The sequence below is a fragment of the Schistocerca cancellata genome, chromosome 10, assembly GCF_023864275.1.
Source record: "Schistocerca cancellata isolate TAMUIC-IGC-003103 chromosome 10, iqSchCanc2.1, whole genome shotgun sequence".
NCBI lineage: Eukaryota > Metazoa > Arthropoda > Insecta > Orthoptera > Acrididae > Schistocerca > Schistocerca cancellata.
In genome coordinates, this window is record NC_064635.1 from 50,346,587 (window position 1) to 50,366,909 (window position 20,323).

Consider the following 20,323-nt stretch of genomic DNA (forward strand, 5'->3'; position numbering starts at 1 on the left):
CTGAAATGTTTGAGTTCAGCTACTTATGCAATAAGGGTCATTGCAAATTTTGGTGATAAACATCTTAGTAAATTAGCTTACTACGCCTATTTTCACTCGTTGCTTTCATATGGCATCATATTTTGGGGTAATTCATCACTGAGGAATAAAGTATTTATTGCACAAAAGCGTGTAATCAGAATAATAGCTGGAGTCCACCCAAGATCATCCTGCAGACATTTATTTAAGGATCTAGGGATATTCACAGTAGCTTCTCAGTATATATACTCTCTTATGAAATTTGTTATTAACAACCAAACCCAATTCAAAAGTAATAGCAGTGTGCATAACTACAATACTAGGAGAAAAGATGATCTTCACTATTCAAGATTAAATCTAACTTTGGCACAGAAAGGGGTGAATTATACTGGCACTAAAGTCTTTGGTCACTTACCAAATAGTATCAAAAGTCTGACAGATAACCAACAAGTATTTAAGAATAAATTAAAAGAATTTCTAAATGACAACTCCTTCTACTCCATAGAAAAATTTTTAGATATAAATTTAAAAAAAGTAAAAAAAAAATAAAAAAAAAAACACAAAAAATGAAAAAGTTGTTATATTAACTTAAGTATGTTGTTAAATTAACTTAATTATGTCATGTATTGGAAAATTTGACTCGTTCCACATCGTTACGAAATATCGTATTCATGATCCATGGAACTAGTATTAACCTAATCTAATCTAATCTTAGGAACACCACGAATGTAGGTTGTGGACAGTTGGGAATATGGGTCTCACGGGAAATGTGCAAGGGATATGTCCCTGCATTCGCACTATCCTCTGTGCCCTCGGTGGCTCAAACGGATAGAGCATCTGCAATGTAAGCAGGACATCCCGGGTCTGACTCCTGGTCGGAGCACATATCTTCAGGTGTCCCCATTGATGTATATCAACAACACCTATCGACAGCTAAGGGTTTCGATTTAATTATCATTTTATTCTAGAGTAGCTGCACGGTCATCAGTGGTAACTGTTCTTTCGGGAACAGATACCAGCTTCATATAATCATCGTAAGTGTCTGAGAATATTGAAGAACATTCAATTCACACCAGCTGGCAGTGTAAGAATGACGTGCTTTGTTGAGATACTCATATATGGGATTGTTTGGTAGCGACATGCACAATACGATTACCGTTTATGTTGGAAAGTTGTCCGCATTTGTGGCACATTCAGCATACGACTAGGACCACCACCCAACTGCTGTCATTGATCTTGCAGGCGAGGAGTGGCAGCTGGAGGACAAAAGCAACGCTACACTGTCCGTGGACACTGGCTGCATGCAGCTGTTGGCCAACGCCCTGGACCACCCCACGTGCCCACTGGAAGACCTGCCTCCGGAAACCACTAAGCGGCGCGAGCAGTGCCGTGTGCAGCTGTGGCACGACCTGCAGCAGGGGTCGCCCCACATACCCGTCACCAGCTACCTGGCCTACACACAGAGGGCGAACGTCAACCTCTGCCTCTTCGCCTGGATGACTGTCAACTCGGTCAGCATTTGCCAGGACGTCCCCTTCAGTATGATTCAGTCTGTGCGCGATGCCCGCTGCGTTTTCGGTGGTCCTGACGACCAACCCTGTCCGCAACTCAATGCAACCGACGCCGTCTGCTCTGTTTGCAGAGCTATTCTCCTGCTGAAGTGCCGCGATTTTGCTTCCACAAGTTATCTCGAGGCATGTCGCACCCCCATGGACCACCGTGGTTGGTACTCATCATACTGTGGATATTATATACAGGGCAAAGGCAAGCCGACAAACAGAGTACTGAGCTACAAAGACAGTCTAAACAGTGGCACCTTGAAGTACAGGGATTTTAAAATCGACGGCTTAGAACCTTTAGAAATAACATTTGTAGCAGTGAATATTCTCTTCCGACTTTTGACTGCCGCAGTGTACGTGTACCTTCCCAATTTACGTAACTTGCCCGGAAAGATATTCTTGTCCTTTCAGATAACAGGTATGGTCCAGATCTTGTTTTCTGAGGTCTTGTATCGTATGGCAGGTGTCCCTGACTTATCTACGACGGTGCAGATTGATAGCGCACTAACTCTTCTGAGCTGTATCTGTCTCAACTCATTCTGCTACCAAATGTACGCATGCGTTCGTCACCTCAGGCTTCCTAGCGACCTAGAACGTGCTGAAGTAAGGAAGGTATTCCGCCGTCAGCTGTTGTGTTCGCTGATACCCTGGAGCGTAGTACTGGTGGCAACCATTGCTTTGGAAAGAACGAGCGAATATTACCTGTTGCACAGTCGTATAATATTCATCGTGGGAATTTCTGTGTCAGTAACTTACAATATGGTTTGTCTTGGAGTGGTGGGATACATGTACCGACGTAATCGGAATTCCATGCGGCAGCTCAAAATTTATAGTAAAGACACGTTTGGCTCAAAGACACTAATTCTTTACATGTCAGCTAAGACTGTCACTTTAAGTGGCATAGGCACGATTATTAGAATTGGCTTCCACCAGGCACAAGGCATAGCGCAGTACGTGTACTATGTCCATATAGCCACGATGTTACAGGGTCCACTGCTTTTCGTTTTATTCGTTTGCAACAATGCAACTCTCCCTCTGCTCAGGGAGAGACTACTAGCACGGTGGAACCCCGATGTCATCAGGCCAGGACAAGAATTGTGTTCATCTGCGGAGAGAAATCTCGCAAAGAGAGTCAATGTACAGGCCGCGGCTGCGGAATCCACATTGTAATCTCCACGAGTATGGTTTTCCAAGCATTGACTTCGTTGCGCTAAACTCTGTCATAAGTTATCAATGTAGAAGCTAGCTGGTTTGACAAAATTAGCTGTGATTCATGTAAAACCGCTTCCCTATTTTGTAATATGATCTTTATTTGTCCATTGACATTAAATAATTAATTAATAAAATTAAATCTATATGAAAATAATATGTAATTCTCTATTTCTTCTACCCAACAGGTGAAAGATTTACACATGTATACCTTATTAACATGCACTCCACAAATTAAACAAGAAAATTTTTGTGATATCAGACTATGTCAAAGACGAAGATAGTACAAGAACTTAATGTTAACCGCGAATTACTTTAAGTGCCGTTCTATATAATGAAGGCAACAGAATCCACTCTTAGTATACATTTACAAGAACTTCGTCCTTTCCGCAGATTCTTACGAAGATTTTAACGCACGTCTATTTTTATCTTATATTTAAAATTACATTGAGGCTTTGTACATAACTGATTTCCCTGTCATGGCTCATCTGATTTCTCTCACCCTATATGGAAAAACCTGAGATTCTGTCTTCGACTATCTAGAAATTACCCTTTTCTGGCAGTTTTACGTGACTTTCACCTTTGTCAGTGCTTCGTGTTTCTTAAAAATGTTGATTGACATAAAACTCAAACTTGATATGGAGTTATTCTTTGCGTGCCTACTTGCAATGATATGAAAAAAAAAAATCATGGGATACCTTCTAACACCGTGTCGGACCTCCTTTTACTCGATATAATGTAGGCACTCAACAAGTCGTTGGAAGTCCCTGCAGAAATACTGAGCCATATGAAATTGTACCTATTATTTATCAAAAATATGTAAGCACACACGAGCATGTACACACATACACACACACACACAAACACACACACACACACACACACACACACATGCACACAGTTTTTATGTCAAGTGATTTTCATTCCACATCTAAAATGTATGTCAAAATATATGACAGCAACACACACACACACAGTGAATGCATCAGTCAGGTCTCACAATGTTTTTTCCACATCTAAAATACATAAAGGGCGTAACTTACAGTAATTCCACATCTAACACATATGTGAAGAATCCATCAGCAACACAATATTTATGTCATAGACACAATGTGTAACTTTTATGTCTAAAATATCTCTGAAAACATGTAGTCTCCAAGTTACATAATTTCCACCTGTACATGTATGTATAACTCTACAAAACACATGTGCTCTACTTAAATAAGATGCTAAGCAAGCTGCTGACGTTTTGTCTTATGCCTAAATGGCACTATGCACAGAAATAAACATGACCAAGAATAATTTTAGCAGTAAAGAAGATAAAAACACACACTGTGCCTATGTCAAGAGTCAAAACGATATTTTCACATTTAAAACGTCCATCAAAAATGTTAAGAGTGTAACTAACAGTATTTGCGTGCCTAAAATATGTATCAAAAACTACATCAATAACGCACACAGTATTTACGCCAAGTTTGCAATCTGTTTGTAATGTTAGTATGTTAAGTGTTCCAGTGATCAATTTCACAGCCACTGTTACGATGCATAATGTGTCAAGTGCATAAGAAATGCACACAAGAAAGAAGTTTCTTTCCTTTAAGCTTAAAATTTTTATTACCTAGCTCATTCTCTTAAATGGAACAAAGTGCACATATTATACCTATAGATTTATTCATTCCTGATCAAGAATTCATCTATGGTATAGGAGGAGTGGTCAAAGAGACAAGATTTCAGTTTATTTTTGAATCTGTTCCTGCTGTCTCTCAGACATTTCATTTCATCTGGTAATTTGTCGAAAAGTTTTTCAGCAGCATATATTTACCTTTTTCTGTGTCAAAGGTAGATTAAGTAGAGGACAGTGTAAATCTTTCTTTCTTATGGTATTGTAATCATGAATGTCACTGATGTTTTGAAACTGGTGCGAGTTGTTAAGAACGAATTTCATTACTGATTAAATGCACTGTGAGGCTATTGTAAGAATTCCTGATCTTTTAAACAGATGACTAGAAGATGTGCAACTATAAGCCCCATATATTATTCAAAGCATTTTCTACTGAGCAGTGAATAATTTTAGCCTACATGTTGAGTTGCTTCAAGATATTATTCCATATGACATTACAGAGTGAAAGTATGCAAAATATGTTAGCTTACTATTTCCTGTGTCCTCAAAATTAGCAATTATTCTGATTGCAAAAGTTACTGAACCCATTCGTTCTAGGAGACCCAAAATATGTATTTTCCATTTAAACCTCTCATCTATATGTACACCAAAAAACTTGGTATGCTCTACCCTGGCTACTGACTTCTGTTGATATATTATTGAAGAAACTGTACTCCTTGCAGAAGAAAATTGGATGTGCTATCTTTTTCGATGTTCAGACCAAGCCCATTCACAGAAAACCAATTAATAACTTTTAGAAAGACATTTTTATCATTTCCTTTTGCAGTTTCTTTTACTGGATTCATAATGATGCATGATTCATCAGCAAACGATGACATTTAGCTTCTTCTTTCAGATAAGAAGGGAGGTCATTCACGTATATCAAGAACAGATGGGGACCCATCTAATATAATTTCACCCCAGTTAGATGAAGTGGGAAAGTTCCTTAAATCACTTAAGCCATATAAAGAAACCCGCCATTGCCGGTGGTGAACTGCCAGTATGCGGTTCACCACCGGCAATGGGCGGTGAAGCTTTGACAATGCCAGCCACTCGTGCTGGCGAAACGTCAGAAAAATCATCAGATGAACGTCGGCCGAAGAACCCGAGACAGAAGCCTACAGGCAGTTTGTCAACAAGTGGCCACGAAAGCCTTAACAATTTTGAATCAAGCATCTGCTCATAATGCGCAGCCTGTGGCTGAGTGGTTACGCGACAATAACATCTCTGGAATTGACTGGCCTGCACAGAGTCCTGACCTGGATCTACCGAACACCTTTGGGATGTTTTGGTTCGCCGAATTCGTGCCAGGCCTCACCGACATCTATACATCTCCTCAGTCCAGCACTCCGTGGAGAATGGGCTGCCGTTCCCCAAAAACCTTCCAGCATCTGATTGAACGTATGCCTGCGAGAGCGGAAGCTGTCGTCAAGGCTAAGAATGGCCAACACCATACTGAATTCCAGCATTGCCGATTGAGGGCGCCACTAACTTGTAACTCATTTTCTGCCAGGTGTCCAGATACTTTTGATCACGTAGTGTAAGACACTTAAAAAAAAGTGAATGATGAGTTAGAGGGTGAGTGAGACGAGCACTGCGTGATCAGTGACTCGCTGGCGCTCAGTGCTAATTAGAAGCGTCTCGACTGCGATGCGGCGCTGTGGGCGCCCACTTTGGCAGCGACGCCCGGCGCCTGCAGGTGACAAATGCCTCAGCCACTTGGCGCGCCAGCAGCCGGGACGAGTCACGTGTCTGCCTGCAGAGTGGATCCAAGTGTTATACAGCCTGTTCACGAGTGCAAATCGATTGACGCCACGGTCTGTGGCATACCGCAGTGTCACGACAGCGACACGTGTGTAACGCTCAGGTTTCAGAGGCGTCGGAGTGGCGGTACTACTTTCTGCCGGGGCACTAATCGTTGACGCTGACGGGCTTCGCCAACCAGTGAATAGTACCGCTCGACTGCTTCCTGCTGGTTGCATTTGGAAACAACAGCATTCTCTCCCAGGTTTCCTGAGACGCATTGCTGCCAACTAAAATCACAGCACCATGAATGCGGCATGCAGCTAATATTAAATTAGGTTGGACATGCATACACGCGGTTGGAAGCAAATCAGACGACGGAGTGGACTCAGCGATAGCAATACTTATCAAGAAGAATCTTAGTCATAAATTACAGCCCATTTGCTTAATGCATGCTCAAATAATAATGCTGAACAATTTGCATTCTAAATGCGCTGGATTCAGTCAACAATTTAATGAATATTGATAGACTTGAGGGAAAATATGAAATTATGTATAGACTGGCTAGTGAGATAGTTCTTGAGCGTAAAAGAAAGAGGAATAACATGGAAATAGAAAGAGCGGATGGTACACTAGCAGGAGAACCACAGGAGGTTTTGAACAGATGGCAAGAATATACTGAATGTCTGTATAAGGGGGATGAAATCCAAAGTGAAATTAAGGTTGAAGAGGAGCAATATGTACCGGAAGATAGATTTACCATCTTGGAAGCAGAAGTAGAAAAGGCGCTGGAGGAGATGAAGAATAGGAAGGCATGTGGAATAGATGATTTGCCAGCAGAACTGTTGAAGAGTCTGGGAAACAAGGCAAGAAAAGAAATAGTCTATCCCTGTAACGAGATATATGACAAAGGGGAATGGCCTGAGGACTTCGCTGGAACAGTTATGATACCAATAGAGAAAAAGAGAAACACTAAAAAATGTGAAGAACACCGGACCATCAGTCTAATTTCTCATGCAGCTAAAGTCTTGCTGAGAGTGTTAAATGAAGGTTATATGGCAAGCTGGATAGAGGGATTGTAGAGGAGCAGATCGTATTTAGAAGAGGAAAATGAACAAGAGATTCTATTGGCCTGCTAAGAACTATAGGGGAAAGATATATGGAGAAGGGTAGAGAAATCTTTGCTGTTTTTATAGATTTAGAAAAGGCTTTTGACAGAGTTCAGTGGAACAAGCTGATGGATATCTTGAAGAGGAAAGGAGTAGATTGAAAAGAGAGACGACTGATACAGAATTTATATTTACATCAGAAAGTAAAGATAAGGATTGGAAATGAAATGTCAGAAGGAAGCAGCATTGGACGAGGTTGTTGTTTAACATATACATTGAAGAGACTATTGCGAAAAGATTAGATGGGAAAAGAGGAATATGTATTGGTGGAAAGAGAATAGAATGTATAAGATTTGCTGATGACATGGTATTAGTGGCAGAAAATGAGCGGACAGTGAATAACATGCTCAAAGATCTGAATGAAGCTTGTGTGGAATACGGAATGCAAATAAACACAGCAAAAACAAAATGGTCATCAGTGCAAGGCGCAGACGGTTCAATATTAAAATAGGACGATCTACCATTAGCCAAGTAAGTGAATTTAAATATCTCGGAAGCACAATAACTGAAGACTTAAGATGTCACCAGGAGGTGAAAACTCGAATTGCCATAGCGAAGGAGGCATTCAACAGAAAGAGGAGACTCTTATGTGGCAAATTAGATAAAGGACTAAGGAAAAGGCATGGCAAATGTCTGGAGTGTGGCACTATATGGGGCAGAAACATGGACACTGAGACGAGAGGATGAGAAAAGGTTAGAAGCATTTGAAATGTGGATGTGGAGGGACAGAATAAGCTGTAAGTAATGTAAGTAATGAAAGCGTATTGGAAAGGGTTGGTGAGAGAAGATGTCTGCTGAAGGTTGTAAGAGAAAGGAAAAATAACTGGTTGGGACATTCATTGAGAAGGGAGTGCTTGCTAGCAGATGCTATGGAAGGATTGGTTTGTGGGAGGACTGAGAGGAAGGAGGAGATACAAGATGATAGACGACGTAAAGGGAAGAGGAAATTATGCAGACCTGAAGAGGATGGCAGAAGAACGGACAGCCTGGAGAACTACCATGTGAAAACCTGCCTTTAGGCAGAACACTGATGATGATGATGATGATAGACTTGCAGTAATCCACTCTGATGCCCGCCCGGTTAGCCATGCGGTCTAACGCATGGCTTTCCGAATTGGGAAGGAGCTCCTGGTCCCCGACACGAATCCGCCCGGCGGACTTGTGTCTAGGTCCGGTGAGCCAGCCAGTCTGTGGATTGATTTTAGGCGGTTTTCCATCTGCCTCGGCGAATGCAGGCTGGTTCCCCTTATTGCGCCTCAGGTCGGCGATTGCTGCACAAACAAGTTCTCCACGTACTTGTACATCACCATCACCACGCATACATAGAGGTTACACTCGTCTGGTGTGAGACGTTCCCTGGGGGGTCCACCGGGGGCCGTACCGCACCGCAACCTTGAGTTCGGTGTGGGGTGGCGGAGGGGTGAAGTGGACTGGGGTTGCGGACCACGGCGGCTGCGGTGGGGACGGAGCTTGTCCGTCGTTTCTAGGTCCACGGTTAACATACAACGTACATACAAAAATCCACTCTGAAATGTTGCAGTAATCCACACTGACAGTTACGAAATCCAAAGTATTATAACTTCTTGGTTGAAGATATACGATGCCAAATCAGAAGACTGCAGATGGATTCGGACGGATTACAGCTCATACAGGAATGCGGAGTAATGTGCTAGCTGATAACCTGGCTAAGAGAACAGACAAATCGTGGAAAACAATAAGATACAACAAAATACCTCACATGCAATACAGAAAAATCTGACAGAAGTGTTCAGATTTAATGGAAACGGGGGAAATACGAAATAGCGTTTTCCTGCTATCCGACGACGTTTAACGATTAAGCTACCACTATCACCGAACTTTGCAGTCATCTTAACGGGTAATGGAAAACAAAAACTCTACTGTAAATGGTGCAAAAGAATTGATGACGCACTGTCCACCTGTAATGGAGGAAACAACCAAAATATTAACCACATGCTTTTAGGCTGCAGTAATTTTACGACAGAGAGGATACTACCAGAAAGCAAATAACTGAAAAGCCTGAACGACGGCCGATCAATAAATCAGACTTAGTTCTTAAATTCATAAGATACTTTTACAGCTTTTGTAATTCAATAAGATTCTCAGTTGTATTGATCCTCTTTGGTATCAATTGTAATTTCACAGATATCTTTAAAAACCTGAATGTATGCTAGATGGCTAACAGATTGGGAATCATAAGATCTGTACAAGCAAATACAATTTGACATTTCAGTAAATTGATAAGTCTTGATGTAGTCTTATTTTGTATTTGCATGATCTAAGTTGTCTTGTTTTTGTTATTCTAAAATTCACAGATGTGATATTACAATGTAATGGAACATGTGAAATAAATAAATAAGATGGTAAGATGAAAAGATAAGCATTTCAGAGCAAGAGCTTAAAAAAGGGCGACAGAATCTACAGTTTACAACACAAGTGTCCCAGGAGGAATGGTCATTATTCACATACTTTCCTCAAGGTATTGGGCTGCAAACTCAGTGTGAGGTATTGTGTTATACTGCTGGAATATGCCATGCAATTCAAAAGGCGTTGTGGTGTGCACTGCAGTGTTATACTGCTGGAATTTTACACACATCCTACAAGATGGTATGGTGCGAACTGCAGTGTGGGTAACTGCATTATACTGCTGGATTATGCCACACATTCCATGAGGCGGCGTGGTGCGAACCGCAGTTTGGGCTATTGCGTTATAGTGCTGGAATATTCCCTATATTCCACAAGGCAGTGTGGTACGAACTGCAGTGTGAGTTACTGCGTTATACTGCTGGATTATGCTCTATATTCAACAAGGCGATGTGGTGCCAACTGCAGTGTACATTACTGCGATATACAGCTATAATGTGAGACTAATGACCATAGCTGTTAAGTCCCATAGTGCTCAGAGCCATTCTATAATGTGCCATATATTTGTCGAGGTGCTGTGGCGGAAACTAAAGTGTGAGGTAATGTATTGTATTCCTACATCCCTCAAGGAGTTATGAAGTGAACAGCAGTATGGAATATCGTGTTATACATTCCTCAAGGCGTTACAGTGCGAACTGCTGTGTGAGGTATGTATCAGTTATGGATTTGAAAATAAATTATAAAGACTGTTGTCCTAGAAAAGAAAAGAAGTGGAATATGCGTAATGTGAACATAGTTTTTCTTGTAGCATTGTGAATACAATTCAGCCATGTTTCATGTTGCACAATGTCTAATGAGTTTTACATCACAAGTTGACCTGTGATATAATTAAAGCTACCTGATTGCTCTGCAAGTCGCACTTGCTAGCAGGTGTTGGAATTATATCTATACCGTTCCATTGTCGAACATCACGTGGAAGGAGTGACCACCTAAATCATTCTTGCGAACCCTGATTTCTCTTATTACACTATTATTGTCCCTCCTTGCTGCATAAGTGTTTGTCGGAAAAGTATTTTGACATTGGAAAAAGAAAGCCGTTGACTGAAATTTCGTACAAAGATTTATAGGCAAAGAAACACGCCTTCACTTTTGTGACTACTATGCCAGTACTCTTACCATGTCTGCGACTCTCTCTTCCATATGTAGTGGTAGCACAAAACTACCAAATTATGCAATAAATTGGAGAAGGTCTTCATTTTCTTTATTACTTGGTAACTAGTTACGAGCCTAAGCTCATTAGTGAATCATCCACTAAGCTACGCAATAACAACCATTACTACAGCCACATGACTCTTTACTCTAGTTAAACACATTTTGTAAAGTAGTGTAGGAAAGAAATTCATTCACCCCATACGTTTTTTCGCACCACTGACTGAAAACGTGATTTCTTGTCAGAAGGGTCACAATATTTATTTGCAAATGGAATCTTATCAAGCAGAATCTAAGTTACATTTGACGTTCCCCAATGACATATGACTGACCCTTTCCTATTTTTGATATTTATAAATAATTTAGGAACATCTGAGCAACGCTCTTAGATTTCTTACATTAAACTCCTTCTTTCAAAATTCGTTTAAGTCTAAACACGATCAAAACGAACTGCAAAATATTGACAGCATATCCAAAGGTGTGAAAAAACAAGGATTCTAAAATGCATACCCTAAGAGCTATGAGCACTTGTTCAGTAGAAGATGAATGATATAGTTCCACAGGTATATATTTCAGAGCCCATGTTTAACAAACTTATTTTTATGTTTTGGTCCATACTACCACCACTGAAAACTGTCTACCCTACAATTCCCCACAAAAAAAGTCATGATACACAAATGTGGAATTTATTTATATTTTATTAAGACCGGTTTCAGCCATAAACCATGTTCATGGTCCTGTATTAAATACGAAACAAAAATCGTGTCAATTGCAGGAAGGAAATGACCTACAAGGTCACGAGATTATTTCGAGTGTAACAACAGAAAAATTACTTACGTCGAAAAATTAATCTGCAGCTAACATTACATGTAAATACTAAAAGTATCGTTCACTTCCAACATTACAAGTATGATATCAGTGTGAAGAGCAACAAACTGAAGAGAACCAAAAGGAGACAGTACAGGGCCAAAACTAATAGTAAACAACACGAAGATTAAGGACTACAAAGATAATACATTTGTAGCCAGGATGAAGATAACACTAATCATACATCTCGTAACAAAACTGTATTCCAGGCAAAAATCTTCAAGAATAAAGTAATAAAACTAAGCTAACTAAAGTAATAAAATTTGAAATTATATTACGTAAGTGTTTTTTTACGCACGATATCAACATTCTTTATCGTAAAGACTAAAGGGCCACATCTTTACAATAAAATATAAACTTCTCAGAATAAGGTAGCCGGCCGGTGTGGCTGAGCGGTTCTAGGCGCTTCAGTCTTGAACCGCGCGATCGCTACGGTCGCAGGTTCGAATCCTGCCTCGGGTATGGATATGTGTGATGTCCTTAGTTAGGTTTAAGTAGTTCTAAGTTCTAGGGGACTGATGACCTCAGTCCTATAGTGCTCAGGGCCATTTGAACCATTTAGAATTAGGTAAATAACATACTGCAAATATCCAATCCGTGCCCACATATACATCTAAAAGGAAATATTTCAGTTTACATATTTTTATGGAAAAAGTACCATCCAGCAACACAGAAATTATTAAATCCAATATCTGATACATTTACAGAAAGGTTATCAGAAACTGGCATTCTTAAATTCATGAAAAACTATGAGAACAGATGGGAACCGGTAGTGGGATATCCCATGGCATAATTAGGACCAAATCCTTCAGAAGTGGTATACTAATAGCATACCAAATCAACAGTATACGTTCACAAAATCATAAGGGAGAACTTTCAAGGATACAAAGAATTGTCATAATGTTTCTGTCAAGAGTGCCTTAATAACAATGCCTTTTTCACACAAAAAATTACGAAAATGAAGCACAAATACAATTTGCTAAGTGTAAAATATAAAAATACTAGCTTAGGATAACATAGAGTGTAACTAATTATTTCATGCTAACAGGCAACGCTAGAAATTAGCAAACCTACACATAGAGCCGTGGGGGAATTAGTGGGAATTAGTGAAGTTCGGTAGCAGGAGGAACAAGACTTCTGATCAGGTGACTACAGGGTTATAAACACAAAGTCAAATAGGGGTAATGCAGGAGTAGGTTTAATAATAAATAGGAAAACAGGAATGCGGTTAACCTACTACAAACAGCATAGTGAACGCATTATTGTGGCCAAGATAGATACGAAGCCCACACCTACTACAGTAGTACAAGTTTATATGCCAACTAGCTCTGCAGATGACGAAGAAATTGAAGAAATGTATGATGAAATAAAAGAAATTATTCAGACAGTGAAGGGAGACGAAAATTTAATAGTCATTGGTGACTGGAATTCGAGTGTAGGAAAAGGGAGAGAAGGAAACGTAGTAGGTGAATATGGATTGGGGCTAAGAAATGAAAGAGGAAGCCGCCTGGTAGAATTTTGCACAGAGCACAACTTAATCATAGCTAACACTTGGTTTAAGAATCATGATAGAAGGTTGTATACATGGAAGAACCCTGGAGATACTAAAAGGTATCAGATAGATTATATAATGGTAAGACAGAGATTTAGGAACCAGGCTTTAAATTGTAAGACATTTCCAGGGGCAGATGTGGACTCTGACCACAATCTATTGGTTATGACCTGTAGATTAAAACTGAAGAAACTGCAAAAAGGTGGGAACTTAAGGAGATGGGATCTGGATAAACTGAAAGAACCAGAGGTTGTACAGAGTTTCAGGGAGAGCATAAGGGAACAATTGACAGGCATGGGGGAAAGAAATACAGTAGAAGAAGAATGGGTAGCTTTGAGGGATGAAGTAGTGAAGGCAGCAGAGGATCAAGTAGGTAAAAAGACGAGGGCTAGTAGAAATCCTTGGGTAACAGAAGAAATATTGAAATTAATTGATGAAAGGAGAAAATATAAAAATGCAGTAAATGAAGCAGGCAAAAAGGAATACAAACGTCTCAAAAATGAGATCGACAGGAAGCGCAAAATGGCTAAGCAGGGATGGCTAGAGGACAAATGTAAGGATGTAGAGGCGTATGTCACTAGGGGTAAGATAGATACTGCCTACAGGAAAATTAAAGAGACTTTTGGAGATAAGAGAACCACTTGTATGAACATCAAGAGCACAGATGGAAACCCAGTTCTAAGCAAAGAAGGGAAAGCAGGAAGGTGGAAGGAGTATATAGAGGGTCTATACAAGGGCGATGCACTTGAGGATAATATTATGGAAATGGAAGAGGATGTAGATGAAGATGGAATGGGAGATACGATACTGCGTGAAGAGTTTGACAGAGCACTGAAAGACCTGAGTCGAAACAAGGCCCCCGGAGTAGACAACATTCCATTGGAACTACTGACAGCCTTGGGAGAACCAGTCCTGACAAAACTCTACCATCTGGTGAGCAAGATGTATGAAACAGGCGAAATACCCTCAGACTTCAAGAAGAATATAATAATTCCAATCCCAAAGAAAGCAGGTGTTGACAGATGTGAAAATTACCGAACAATCAGTTTAATAAGCCACAGCTGCAAAATACTAACACGAATTCTTTACAGACGAATGGAAAAACTAGTAGAAGCTGACCTCGGGGAAGATCAGTTTGGATTCCGTAGAAATACTGGAACACGTGAGGCAATACTGACCTTACGACTTATCTTAGAAGAAAGATTAAGGAAAGGCAAACCTACGTTTCTAGCATTTGTAGACTTAGAGAAAGCTTTTGACAATGTTGACTGGAATACTCTCTTTCAAATTCTAAAGGTGGCATGGGTAAAATACAGGGAGCGAAAGGCTATTTACAATTTGTACAGAAACCAGATGGCAGTTATAAGAGTCGAGGGGCATGAAAGGGAAGCAGTGGTTGGGAAAGGAGTAAGACAGGGTTGTAGCCTCTCCCCGATGTTAATCAATCTGTATATTGAGCAAGCAGTAAAGGAAACAAAAGAAAAATTCGGTGTAGGTATTAAAATCCATGGAGAAGAAATAAAAACTTTGAGGTTCGCCGATGACATTGTAATTCTGTCAGAGACAGCAAATGACTTGGAAGAGCAGTTGAACGGAATGGATGGTGTCTTGAAGGGAGGATATAAGATGAACATCAACAAAAGCAAAACGAGGATAATGGAATGTAGTTTAATTATGTCGGGTGATGCTGAGGCAATTAGATTAGGAAATGAGACACTTAAAGTAGTAAAGGAGTTTTGCTATTTGGGGAGCAAAATAACTGATGATGGTCGAAGTAGAGAGGATATAAAATGTCGACTGGCAATGGCAAGGAAAGCGTTTCTGAAGAAGAGAAATTTGTTAACATCGAGTATAGATTTAAGTGTCAGGAAGTCTTTCTGAAAGTATTTGTATGGAGTGTAGCCATGCATGGAACTGAAACATGGACGTTAAATAGTTTGGACAGAAAGAGAATAGAAGCTTTCGAAATGTGGTGCTACAGAAGAATGGTGAAGATTAGATGGGTATATCACGTTACTAATGAGGAAGTATTGAATAGGATTGGGGAGAAGAGAAATTTGTGGCACAACTTAACCAGAAGAAGGGATCGGTTGGTAGGACATGTTCTGAGGCATCAAGGGATCACCAATTTAGTATTAGAGGGCAGCGTGGAGGGTAAAAATCGTAGGGGGAGACCAAGAGATGAATACACTCAGCAGATTCAGAAGGATGTAGGTTGCAGTAGGTACTGGGAGATGAAGAAGCTTGCACAGGATAGAGTAGCATGGAGAGCTGCATCAAACCAGTCTCAGGACTGAAGGCCACAACAACAACAACAACACACATAGAGCAATAAAAATTAAGCACCCTCAATCACCATATTTGTCACTTAAACAAAAGTCAACATACCTACATCTAAGGCAATCAGAGAATATTACGTTCATTAATTTATGAGGATCAATAGTAAGGTATGATCATTTAAGGGGTTAACCGAGTGAGAACCAGCATCACAAGCATATTAGCTGTGATATACTTCATAACACATCATCAACTAAAATTTTATTACATTCGAAATAATCTTGTGAGCTCTTAGGCCATTTCCTTCGTATATTTGATACGATTTTTCTTTTGTGTTTCGTGCAGTGCTGTGAACACAGTTAATGTCAGAAACCTGTCAGAATAAAATATAAATAAAACCAGAATTGGTGTGTCATGTATTTTATAAAGTATTTACGAGCTGATAAGTACCTTAAAAAGATATTTAGCCTAAAATCTTTGTTACAATAGTAAAAGTATATGTATTCCACTGTCAGAGGTACCAGAAAGATTTTCACTTATAACGCTTGACCCAATCGTTTTGGGACCACGGTCTGTTACCTCAAAGACTGAAACATGTGGTCTTTTCTATCATTCCTAGAAGTCACTAAAATCATCACGGAATGTCCTTGAATACTAAGTTTTCGACAAACAAGTGGTGACAACAGATCGTGATATTAAGGCAGTTTCACAGGGTATTAACACGGTCGCTCTTTGCGAACTGCCATATCTTCATAAAAATGTTGCTCGATTCTGTAAGTTACTGAAGGAATTATTCCGGTGCGCTATGTCAAAACCATTCACTAGTTGGGGTGAATAGACAGTTGCGTTTCATCTGAACGCTTTTGGCCGGCCGGAGTGGCCGAGCGGTTCTATGTGCTACAGCCTAGAACCACGGAACCGCGTGACCGCTACGGTCGCAGGTTCGAATCCTGCCTCGAGCATTGATGTGTGTGATGTCCTTAGGTTAGTTAGGTTTAAGTAGTTCTAAGTTCTAGGGGACTGATGACCTCAGAAGTTAAGTCCCACAGTGCTCAGAGCCATTTGAACGATTTGATCCATTTGAAGAACGCTTTTTCGTAATTCTTGTCAGATGTGTGTCAACAGACTTTTCTTCAAGGTATCTATGACCATACGTTCCAAACTCCTACAACAAATAGATTTTAATGAGATAGGTTTATAATTTTGCGGATTGCTTGTTTGTTAAAGTGTTCTACGTAACTTTCCGATCTTAACATATGTATCTTTCGCTGAGAGGAAGTTCTTATACGACTGCTAAAAATGGAGACATTTCGTCATATTATTTCGGCAAGTAACCTAATTGTTGTACAGTCTAGAGCAAAAGACAGTCCTGTATAAAATAATCGAAAGGGATCTGCTTTTAAATTACTAGTATTCATCTTCGCAGTTGCTCTTGATTCAATTCGTGGATTATTTACTTTAACATCTTTGATCGAAGAAATATATAAATATGTGATACCTAGACGACACTAACGGAGTCAAAACCTTGCGACGTGAATGCCACAAATTATTTAGCTTTATTGCTCAGCTGTAATTCTACTACGCTTGCCACATTTTCTAGCATGCGAGGAATGCTTCACGTAATGCACCAATACCAACTTTTACCACGGGCTGATATGACTGAATACAACGTTTAGAACCAGTTTTGGACACATGCATCTCACAATATCACAATTTTTAGTGCTAAAGAAAACTTTTTGCTCATACTGGTGAGTCTACATCTACATGGATACTCTGCAAATCACATTTAAGTGCCTGGCAGTGGGTTCATCAACCACCTTCACAATTCTCTATTATTCCAATCTCGTAAAGTGCGCGGAAAGAATGAGCACCTGTATCTTTCCGTACGAGCTCTGATTTCTCTTATTTTATCGTGGTTGTTGAGAAGATTCCGTCGCAACGAAAAACGCCTTTCTTTTAATGATGTCCATCCCAAATCCTGTATCATTTATGTGACAGTGTCTCCCATATTCCGCGTTAATACAAAACGTACTGCCTTTCTTTGAACTTTTTCGATGTACTGCGTCAGTCCTATCTGGTAACGATCCCACACCACGCAGCAGTATTCTAAAAGACAAGCGTAGTGTAGGCAGTATCCTTAGTAGGTCTGTTACATTTTCTAAGTGTCCTGCCAATAAAACGCAGCCTTTGGTTAGCCTTCCCCACAACATTTTCTATGTGTTCCTTCCAATTTAAGTTGTTCGTAATTGTAATACCTAGGTATTTAGTTGAATTTAAGGCTTTTAGATTAGACTGATTCATCGTGTAGCCGAAGTTAACGAGTTCGTTTTAGCAGTCATGTGGATGACCTCAGACTTTTCGTTATTTCAGGTCAACTGCCACTTTTCACACCATTTAGATATTTCTTCTAAATAGTTTTGCAGTTCGTTTTGATCGTCTGACGAATTTATTAGTGGATAAACGACAGCGTCATCTGCAAACAAGCGAAGATGGCTGCTCAGATTGTTTCCCAAATCGTTTAGTATAGATAAGGAAGAGGAAAGAGCTTATAACACTACCTTGGGGAACGCCAGAAATCACTTCTGTTTCACTCGATGACTTTCCGTCAATTACTACAAACTGTGACCTCTCTGACAGGAAACCATAAGTCCAGTCACATAACTGAGACGATATTCCATAAGCACGCAATTTCACTAAGATACCATGATATTGTCCTAGCGGGGAAGCACCGTTCCAGATCCTGACAGCGTAACGCAGCTGATACACTCGGAACGTTTTCCTCTGACACACTAAGCACGACCCTGACATTACTCAGTAAGTGATAAGCTTTGAAGGTTTGCAGATCGGATTGCTTCCTCGACCCGGCTCTGCCTCCTACTGGCTGCGCTATTTATTTCCCCTTCGCTGTCCCCTCTTTTGTTCCTCGAAAGGTTCGACAGTCTCAAACACGCTTACGCTTTTTCGCCCAACAACATTAACAGGAGGACATGAAACGTATTCCCACCCGTATAATGGAATGACGACTGTAAAAATTTGTGTCGGCCCGGCACTCGAACCTGGATTTTCCGCTTATCGCCAGCGGTCGCCTTACCATTAGGCTACCCGCGCACTGCTCAGGACCACACCCCAAACTTCCATATGTCATATGCATTGACAGAAAGGGTGGAAGACGCCTGCAGTAACTTCTGCCGACATAACGTGCTGCGTCCTACCTACCGAAATACCCTCAGTGCAAACTTAATTTGAAAGAACTATGATTGCACTTTAGTTAATTAGCTTTTTCTAGAGACTACATCACAAATGTTTGAAGCGAAGATGACCTATCTAAAGCTCATCGTCATCATAAGATCTTCTGCCCAGTGGAAGGTTCCTAACACCACTGCTGCCCGTTCCAAGCCAACTGCTTCGTTTCATGGTATCTTCCTCTTTTCGCTTCATCCTTCCTCATCCTTCGTCCTTCTTCAACCTTCTTCCTATTTTCTCCTGTCCTGCCACTGTACGTTTGACAGGCTGTTTCCTCACAGTATCTCCTACCCGTTCAGCTTTCCTTTTCTTAACTGTATTTAAGAGAGTTCTTGATTCCTTTGCCATTTCCAGTACTTTAGTGTTCTACAATTTATTCACGCATTTTATTTTCTCTCTTCTACTCCAAAATCGCGTCTCGAATGCTTCAGTTTTTACTTTATTTATCGTTTCCGATGTCCAGCTTCAACAGCCGTACACAAAAGCACTCCACGTGAAGCATTGAATCAACAAATTTCTTTACCACTAATTTCAGTTTGCTGCAGTAACAAGCATAACTTTTGCTTCCAATCTTGCCTTGCCACTACAATAGAAATGATGCTCTTACACACAGCTGGTATGAGTCATACTTAACAAATAGAGTGCACAATGTCGTGCAGAATAATTCAGTGTTGGAAGGATAGAAAATTTTAGTGATTGGGGAACAGCACAAAGGGAATCCCACAGGGTTCAATTCTGGATGCAGTCCTACTTCTTATATATGTGAATGACCTTCCACTTAACATTTACCAAATACAATGGGTACTCTTTGTAAACTTTTCTTTACCCCTAAACCCAGTTTGATGCATAATAAACATATTTTTTTCTTCAAACCTTGCCTTGCCACTACAATGGAACTGATGTTTTTATACATAGTTGGTTTGAATCGTACTTAACAAACAGAAAGAGAAATGTTGTGCACAATAATACCAACAATGTTGAAACAATAGAAAATTTTAGTGATTGAGGAGCCAGCACAAAGGGAATCCCACAGGGTTCAATTTTGGATACACTCCTATTTTTTATAAATGTGAATGACTTTCCACTTAACATTCAACAAACAGAATTGATACTATTTGCAGACGATACTAGTGTTATAATAAGTGTCATTGGAGAGAAAGCAACAGAAGTGGTGTAAATGATATTTTGCAAGGAATTATCAAGAGTTTCTCCATAAAGTTTCAAAAAAGGAAAAAGACACACATTGCATTAAGTTCTGCACAGCGAATAGCTTTATATAAAAAATTGTAGAACAGTAAATTGCTTAGAATGCTCCAAGTTCTTTGGTGTACATATTGGTGAAAACTTGAACTGGAAGAAGCGTATTATTGAGCTTCTCAAATAACTAAGTTCAGCTACTTTTCCTCATCGTATGATTGTTAATCTTGGAAACAAA

The 20,323-nt window shown here is 40.0% G+C and overlaps 1 protein-coding gene across 1 annotated transcript in view; it reads left to right on the top strand.

The window, feature by feature from the left end:
• LOC126106550 (uncharacterized) overlaps positions 1-1,396 on the top strand; it is a 94,677-nt gene extending 93,281 nt beyond the window's left edge. The window contains exon 6 of the mRNA XM_049912889.1: positions 1,261-1,396. Coding sequence (XP_049768846.1) covers positions 1,261-1,390 — 130 coding nt within the window. The 3' untranslated portion in view covers positions 1,391-1,396. The remainder of the gene's footprint in view (positions 1-1,260) is intronic.
• The last annotated feature ends 18,927 nt before the right edge of the window (positions 1,397-20,323 follow it).